The sequence below is a fragment of the Lottia gigantea genome (assembly GCF_000327385.1).
Source record: "Lottia gigantea unplaced genomic scaffold LOTGIsca_211, whole genome shotgun sequence".
NCBI lineage: Eukaryota > Metazoa > Mollusca > Gastropoda > Lottiidae > Lottia > Lottia gigantea.
In genome coordinates this window covers 128,076-137,021 of record NW_008708466.1, presented here as the reverse complement: position 1 = coordinate 137,021, position 8,946 = coordinate 128,076, and the positions used below count along the sequence as shown (strand labels likewise).

General features: G+C 36.7%; 1 protein-coding gene across 1 annotated transcript in view; it reads right to left on the bottom strand.

Annotated features, from left to right (window-relative positions):
• LOTGIDRAFT_201951 (hypothetical protein) overlaps positions 1–8,187 on the bottom strand; it is a 24,153-nt gene extending 15,966 nt beyond the window's left edge. Inside the window, exons 1-3 of the mRNA XM_009054295.1 lie at positions 7,355–8,187; positions 1,901–2,040; positions 1,351–1,510 (exon numbers count right to left, since the gene is read on the bottom strand). Coding sequence (XP_009052543.1) covers positions 1,351–1,510; positions 1,901–2,040; positions 7,355–8,136 — 1,082 coding nt within the window. The 5' untranslated portion in view covers positions 8,137–8,187. The remainder of the gene's footprint in view (positions 1–1,350; positions 1,511–1,900; positions 2,041–7,354) is intronic.
• Between the last annotated feature and the right edge of the window lie 759 nt (positions 8,188–8,946).

Below are 8,946 nucleotides of genomic sequence, written 5' to 3'. Positions count from 1 at the left end.
TAGAACTTGTCCGAGATCTTATCAATCCAATGATCACACCAAGTTTCATCAGAATCGGTTGAAAACTGTAGCTTCAATCCTGCTCACAAACTATTTTTAACAAATTTTGACGTGTGTTTACAAAGTCAAGGGCAATAACTCAAAAACCGTTCATCGAAAATGCGTCAAGTTAGAACTTGTCCGAGATCTTATCAATTCCAATGATCACACCAAGTTTCATCAGAATCGGTTGAAAACTGTAGCTTCAATCCTGCTCACGAACTATTTTTAACAAATTTCAACACTTTTTAACAAAGTCAAGGGCAATAACTCAAAAACTGTTCATCGAAAATGCGTCAAGTTAGAACTTGTCCGAGATCTTATCAATTCCAATGATCACACCAAGTTTCATCAGAATCGGATGAAAACTGTAGCTTCAATCCTGCTCACGAACAATTTTTAACAAATTTCGATGCGTTTTAACAAAGTCAAGGGCAATAACTCAAAAACTGTTCATCGAAAATGTGTCAAGTTAGAACTTGTCCGAGATCGTATCAATTCCAATGATCACACCAAGTTTCATCAGAATCCGTTGAAAACTGTAGCTTCAATCCTGCTCACGAACTATTTTTAACAAATTTTGACACGTTTTAACAAAGTCAAGGGCAATAACTCAAAAACAGTTCATCGAAAATGCGTCAAGTTAGAACTTGTCTGAGATCTTATCAATTCCAATGATCTCACCAAGTTTCATCAGAATCGGTTGAAAACTGTAGCTTCAATACTGCTCACGAACTATTTTTAACAAATTTTGACGCGTTTTAACAAAGTCAAGGGCAATAACTCAAAAACCGTTCATCGAAAATGCGTCAAGTTAGAACTTGTCCGAGATCTTATCAATTCCAATGATCTCACCAAGTTTCATCAGAATCGGATGAAAACTGTAGCCTCAATCCTGCTCACGAACAATTTTTAACAAATTTCAAGGCGTTCTAAGTCAAGGGCAATATCTCAAAAACCGTTCATGAAAATATGTCAAATTCCAACTTGACCGAGATCTTATCAATCTAAAGCATCACACCAAGTTTTATCAAAATCAGATAAAAACTGTAGTCTCTATAGTGCTCACAAGAAATGTTGACGGAACGACGGACCGACGGACAGGGGCGACGACAATATATGACCACATATTCATGTGGGCGTACCTAACTAAAGAGGCTATATGAAAAAAAAAGCTAGAAAAAAAAAATAATCTTGTCGAAACGTTGTGTTTAAGAAATAAAGTGATTGTTATCCATAAAGACATAATAAATAAGTTTAATAAGACTGCCCAGGCTTTTCCAAATAAAAGATTATAAAAGACATAATTACCGTAGTTTTGATTCTTGATAAAATAAAGCCGCTCCCTCTGAAGAACCTGTTTTTGGTTTAAAAATTCCTTTAAATCCTAGAACACTTAATGCTGGTACTAACTGATAATCAAAACATTTGGCGTCAACTTCTTGTAAACATATCACATCTCCATTGTACCCTGGAATTATATCATGTTTACAATGTTTACAAAGAAAGAATGAACCACTTTTTACAAGGATAACAACTTAGATTTATAATGATCCTGTCTACCAGCTGGGTCTTGTCTAAACCTTATAGCATTGATCTTTCCTAAATTATCTGTATTCATTTACAGCTAGTTCTGCATGAATAATAGGGAAATATGACTTATTTAAGGTCACCAAATGACCAAAATTAGAACCTACGACCACCATTTGTTTGACATAATGAAGCAAAGGACATCATGCAACAGATTCCAATGCTCTAACCAACTGCACTACAGACTGTCTTGGTGTTCTGTCTTTGGACTCACTTTCCTTCTAAATTAATTTCATTCTTTGTAAAAAAATATATTCATTTGATAGCTTACCAACTAATTCTTTTAAAATAAGATGTTTTCTGTAGTCGTATTTGAGAGCGTAAGGTGGACAGTAGGGAAACAGAACAGTTTTTGTGTATTCTGTATCAGCATACACATCTGCTAGTATATTATAACAAACCACTCGTAAACTGAAATAGATAGATAATAACAACAATTCTTTATGATCCTTTATAGTTATACAACAACTATTCTTTTGAGTCATTAAACCTTATTCACGTGTCATCCCTGTTGAATCTAGAACGAGGCTCATAACGCAAACAAACAAGATAACAGTGTGTCAGTGCAGTAAAATCACCACCTTGACATCTTTAAAGTCTCCTTCTCCAAACCTAGTAACTCAAAACTAATCATATTTTACATTATTATGATTGGAATTCATTAAGTTTCTTAATGATACTTTCAGATGAAGTTTACCTTCACTCATGTATGAGAAAAGGGAAAGCTCTGTGTTGAGCAAGTGTTTAATGACATCAAATAGGCTATTCACTCACATGACGTCACTATCTCGGTGGGTTCGTTTTGCGAACTTGACATTTATTTTCTTCCAGATTTGACCATAAAACTAGTTTTGATTTTCCCAACAGGTCCAAATTATAAATAAAAAGAAAATCGATGCGGGACAATAGATTAAAATATTTCGTTTCATATGAAACAAATGGCCATTCCGGATTGTATTAGAAATCTTTAGTTTCGTTTTACAAGTCGTTTTTGTGCAGTAGGGCACGATGCGGCAAGTTGGACAATGCTGCAAAACAAACCCACCATCACTATCTTATAAATGGAAGACGTAATTTGAGTCATGAACCTCGCTTTCAGCATCAAAAATAGACAATTGACACTTCGTCATTACTTCAGTGGCCGGCCAATTTTTGTGGCCGATGGATACACTAATTTTTTGGATTGATTGTAATTGTTGTAATTAAATCAAAAAACGAAAAATTTGTAATTCATTTCATTATTCAAATAAAGCCTCTAAAGGCGTGTAATGAATAGAATCATTACTTAGTTCTCAACATTTCTTTCGCCAGTGACGGATAGCCAATATGGATAATGAAGAATGACCAATTTTTTCCTATGGTCTCCTTTGGAATTATAAATGCAATTGTTGGTGCCATTAAGGTCCTGAGATGCCAATCTAACATATTAAGGTGTACAATGGGGAGAAATGCTCTTTATTCCTATAATTTCTAAAATATGGCCAGTGACGATTATCCAATATAGCGGACTGGCCAGTCAAAGACGAAGCCCCTACATGGCCAATTTTTTCACAGTCCACAGTAATGGGGCTGGGGCAGATTTTTGGATGGCATTGGCACAAACTCAATCACATGGTTTCCCTCCGACCTGTGAATATCTCTAAAATTCCAAAATAATGGTATTTTCATGCCTAACTGTGTTACTGGCCAGTCAATGACTAAGCCTATACATGGCCAATTTTTGACATATGGCCAATTTTTTCCTATGGTTTGCGAAGGAAATATGAATGACATTTTTGGTGCCAGTGAGGTCCTGAATTGCCAATCTGACATATTTAGGTTTACAATGGGGAGAAATGCTCTTTATTCCTATAATTTCTCAAATATGGCCAGTGACGAATATCCAATATAGCGGACTGGCCAGTCAAAGACGAAGCCCCTACATGGCTAATTTTTGCACAGTCCACAGTAATGGGGGTGGGGCAGATTTTTGGATGGAATTGCCACAAACTCAATCACATGGTGCCTTCCGACCTGTGAATATCTTTAAAATTCCAAAATAATGGTATTTTCATGCCTAACACTGTCACTGGCCAGTCAATAACGAAGCCCCTACATGGCCAATTTTTGATAAATGGCCAATTTTTTCCAATGGTCTGCTATGGAATTTTGAATGATATTTTTGGTGCCAGTGAGGAGCTGAGATGCCAATCTGACATATATAGGTTTACAATAGGGAGAAATGCTCTTTATTCCTATAATTTCTCAAATATGGCCAGTGACGAATATCCAATATGGCGGACTGGCCAGTCAAAGACGAAGCCCCTACATGGCCAATTTTTGCACAGTCCAAAGTAATGGGGGTGGGGCAGATTTTTGGATGGAATTGGCACAAACTCAATCACAAAGTGCCTTGCGAACTGTGAATATCTCTAAAATTCCAAAATAATGGTATTTTCATGCCTAATTCTGTCAATGGCCAGGCAATGACGAAGCACCTACATGGCCAATTTTTGATATATGGCCAATTTTTTCCTATGGTCTGCTATGGAATTATGAATGATATTTTTGGTGCCAGTGAGGTCCTGAAATGCCAATCTGACATATATAGGTTTACAATGGGGAAAAATGCTCTTTATAATTTCTCAAATATGGCCAGTGACGAATATCCAATATGGCGGACTGGCCAGTGAAAGACGAAGCCCTTACATGGCCAATTTTTGCACAGTCCACAGTAATGGGGGTGGGGCAAACTTTTGGATGGAATTGGCACAAACTTAATCACATAGTGTCTTCAGATCTTTAAATATATCCAAATTTCCAACATAATGGTATTTCCATGCCTAACTGTGTTACTGGCCAGTCAATGACGAAGCCTATACATGGCCAATTTTTGATAAATTTCCGATGGTTTACTTAGGAATTATGAAGAAAGTTTTTGATGCCAGAGTGGTCCTAAGATGCCAATCTAGCATATTTAAGTGTACAATGCGGAAAAATGCTGTTTATTCCTATTATCTCTCAAATATGGCCAGTGATGGATATCCAATATGGCGGACTGGCCAGTCAAAGACGAAGCCCCTACATGGCCAATTTTTGCACAGTCCACAGTAATGGGGCTGGGGCAGATTTTTGAATGGAATTGGCACAAACTCAATCTCATAGTTCTTTCAGACCTGTGAATATCTTTAAAATTCCAACATAATTGTATTTTCATGCCTAACTTTGTTACTGGCCAGTCAATAACGAAGCCCCTACATGGCCAATTTTTGATAAATAGTAAATTTTTTCCTATGGTCTGCTATGGAATTATGAATGATAATTCCATCCAAAAATCTGTCATATTGGATATCAATCACTGGCCATATTTTAGAAATTATAGGAATAAAGAGCATTTCTCCCCATTGTACACTTTGATATGTTAGATTGGCATCTCAGGACCTCACTGGCACCAAAAATGTCATTCATAATTCCATAGCAGACCATAGGAAAAAATTGGCCATTCATCAAAAACTGGCCATGTAGAGGCTTCGTCACTAACTGGCCAGTAACACAGTTACGCATGAAAATATCATTATATTGGAATTTTAGAGATATTCACAGGTCTGAAGGCACTATGTGATTGAGTTTGTGCCAATTCCATCCAAAAATCTGCCTCACCCCCATTACTGTGGACTGTGCAAAAATTGGCCATGTAGGGGCTTCGTCTTTAACTGGCCAGTCCGCCATATTGGATATTCGTCACTGGCCATATTGAGAAATTATAGGAATAAAGAGCATTTCTCCCCATTGTAAACCTAAATATGTTAGACTGGCATCTCAAGACATCACTGGCACCAAAAATGTCATTCATAATTCCATAGGAGACCATAAGAAAAAATGGACCATATTTCAAAAATTGGCCATGTAGGGGCTTCGTCACTGACTGGCCAGTAACACAGTTAAGCATGAAAATACCATTTGTTGGAATTATGGAGATATTCACAGGTCTGTAGGCACCATGTGATTGAGTTTGTGCCAATTCCTTCTAAAAATCTGCCCCACCCCCATTACTGTGGACTGTGCAAAAATTGGCCATGTAGGGACTTCGTCTTTGACTGGCCAGTCCGCCATATTGGATATTTGTCACTGGCCATATTTTAGAAATTATAGGAATAAAGAGCATTTCTCCCCATTGTACACCTAAATATGTTAGATTGGCCTCTCAGATCTTCACTGGCACCAAAAATATCATTCATAATTCCATAGCAGACCATCGGAAAAAATTGGCCATTTATCAAAAATTGGCCATGTAGGGGCTTCATCACTGACTGGCCAGTAACACAGTTACGCATGAAAATACCATTATTTTGGAATTTTAGAGATATTCACAGGTCGGAAGGCACCATGTGATTGACTTTGTGCCAATTCCATCCAAAAGTCTGCCCCACCCCCATTACTGTGGACTGTGCAAAAATTGGCCATGTAAGGGCTTCGTCTTTGACTGGCCAGTCCGCCATATTGGACAATCGTCACTGGCCATATTTGAGAAATTATAGGAATAAAGAGCATTTCTCCCCATTGTACACTTTGATATGTTAGATTGGCATCTCAGGACCTCACTGGCACCAAAAATGTCATTCATAATTCCATAGCAGACCATAGGAAAAAATTGGCCATATATAAAAAATTGGCCATGTAGGGGCTTTGTCATTGCCTGGCCAGTGACAGATTTAGGCATGAAAATACCTTTATGATGGAATTTTGGAGATATTCACAGGCCTGAAGGCGCTATGTGATTGAGTTTGTGCCAATTCCATTTAAAAATCTGCCCCACCCCCATTACTGTGGACTGTGCAAAAATTGGCCATGTAGGAGCTTCGTCTATCCATATTGGATATCCATCACTGGCCATATTGAGAAATTATAGGAATAAAGAGTTTTTCTCCCCATTGTACACCTAAATATGTTAGATTGGCATCTCAGCTCCTCACGGGCACCAAAAATTTCATTCATATTTCTATCTGAAAGAATTGGCCATATTTTAAAATATTTTAAACAGTTAACCATGAAAATTCCATTATATTGAATTTTTTTTTATATTAACGTTCCTGATAGCACCATCTTTATCTCAAGAATGTACTCTGAGCCTATGAGAGATTCTATTGTATAGAAAATATCGTTTTTTGTCATAATATTGTAATTCATAATTAAATTCTTTCCTTTGTACACAGCCACTGGCCGGCCATAAAAATTGGCCATTGGCCACAAAAATTGGCCAAAAAATTAGGGACGAAGCCCTAACTCAAAATAGAAGCGTTATTAAAATCCATAGCCAGACATCGTGAAAATAGTCATTTCTTTCCAATTCCTCAAGCTTCTTGTCCAAGAAGTTAAGAGTGTGTTTGTTTTTCGTTGCGAGTCAACAAATAACAGCTGATGAAAACTACAAAGTTTTCTAAATTTTTTACGTTTTTCGATACGATACGGTAGTTACTTAGTTTTATGAATTTATCAGATACCGATAATGAAAAGATTATGTTGTATAGGTATGACACCAGGTAAGTCCAACTAAGGAACATAATATACTCTTATTGACCGAGTTTGAGACTTTGATTTCTAAATTCATTATTAAAGCCATAATTATTTCACATGGCATTTTTTTTTTTTTATGGTAACTCAATTTGCAATTCATGAAGTACAGTAACGTGCCAAACAAAATAAGAATGAGATTGCTCAATCAACATGCCTAAAATTTATAACTCACCTTCCTTCAGCACTCTTATCCTTAGTATACAAATGTCGATTTTCAAACGGGCAAAGACCAGGGCCAGCTTCCACTTCAAACTTAGAAACAACATACATTTCACTACCTACTCTATTTCCATTCCTCGGAATTACTCCAATCCTTAATCTATAACCAATATCAGCATTGGTGGGTGTGTAGAAAAAACCTCGACTGACTTCTAAAGAACTTTTAGTAGGAAGATCATTGTTAGCTGCAGATGGTTTGGTTTCTCTATACCAAATAAACTCATTATCAGTTGAATTACTAAATTCTGTTTCAATTCTTGGGAATACTAAAAATCCAGACAACATACTTTTAGGTAAAATTAAAAGTTTAACAGTGGGTCTATTAATTTCTACTTGAAATTTGTCATCACCAATCACGAGGTCGACTCCAGTATTCCAAGCGTCGACGTTGGGAACATTTTCATCCAAAGTCTCTCCATTTCTCTGAAGAAAAACATGAATAGCTTTCTTTGGAGGAGGTCCTTCAGGTTCGCCTGTTCTTCTCTTTTTCTTTCTTGAAACGTTATTCAAAGTTTTTTCTATATTTGTTTGCAGACGGACTGTTGATTTCGTCCACTCTTCATCTTTTCGTCTTTCTAAATTGTAAGTTTTATTATTGTATCCGACATTTATCTGGATTTTGTCCTCGTAAGGAACAGACCGTACGTAAACGTGTGACATGCTGGTCAGTGTTACAGCTTGGTTTGAGAGTCTTCTACTCAATAAACGAGTAGAAAATGAAAATATAGCATTCATAGATGTCACATAGGATTGCTTTGGACATTTGAAATCTCAAACCGGATGTTGACATCCATAGAGGACTTTTTCCCCTTTTCAGTTGAAGAGCTTTTGAAATAATTATCTGCCCTTGACTTCAGACTACAGCGAAACTAAAGATGAATGTAGCAGAGCCGTCTGGAATGTAGTCTGTAGCTTAATTGTTTTTTTTCTGGGGTTTTTTGTAGTTACTTCGCTTTACATATGAGCTATCTCTGTTAGATTTGTACTGTTATGAATCCAGAAACAAACAAATTCTCCTGGAAAAAAACCAATGAAATTCGATTAACAACATTAAGATAGTGTGCAGTTTTTTCACAAACTTTCACAAGCTGATTCTTTGAAATTGAATGTGGCTATAATCCTTAGAAATAAAACCTATTTCAAATTTTTGATTAAATTGTTCAGTTACCTCTTTTCTTCTAACCCGAAGGTCCAGGATTCAATCCCAACATAGATTGAGTTAATGCTTTCTGATTTTTTGAAAGACATTGAAAGAGCGTCTAGTCTTACGGATAGGACAAAAAACCGAGGCCCCCTGTGTGTGTAATAGGGACACTGATAGTCTCAATTTGCACCATTCTAATTTTCAATCAGAGGTCTGTGGTTAATGCAATTCCACTAAAACTAAGTGTTTGAAGGGCCTTGTGTGATAAAGCACATTTTGCAGAAAGAGTCGTCCCCAATACATATAAAAAAAACTAGAAAACTTCTTTACTGTCACTCGAGTATGCTATATTAGAATACATGGTCATGGCATGTAGATAACTTTGACTGTATGCCTATATA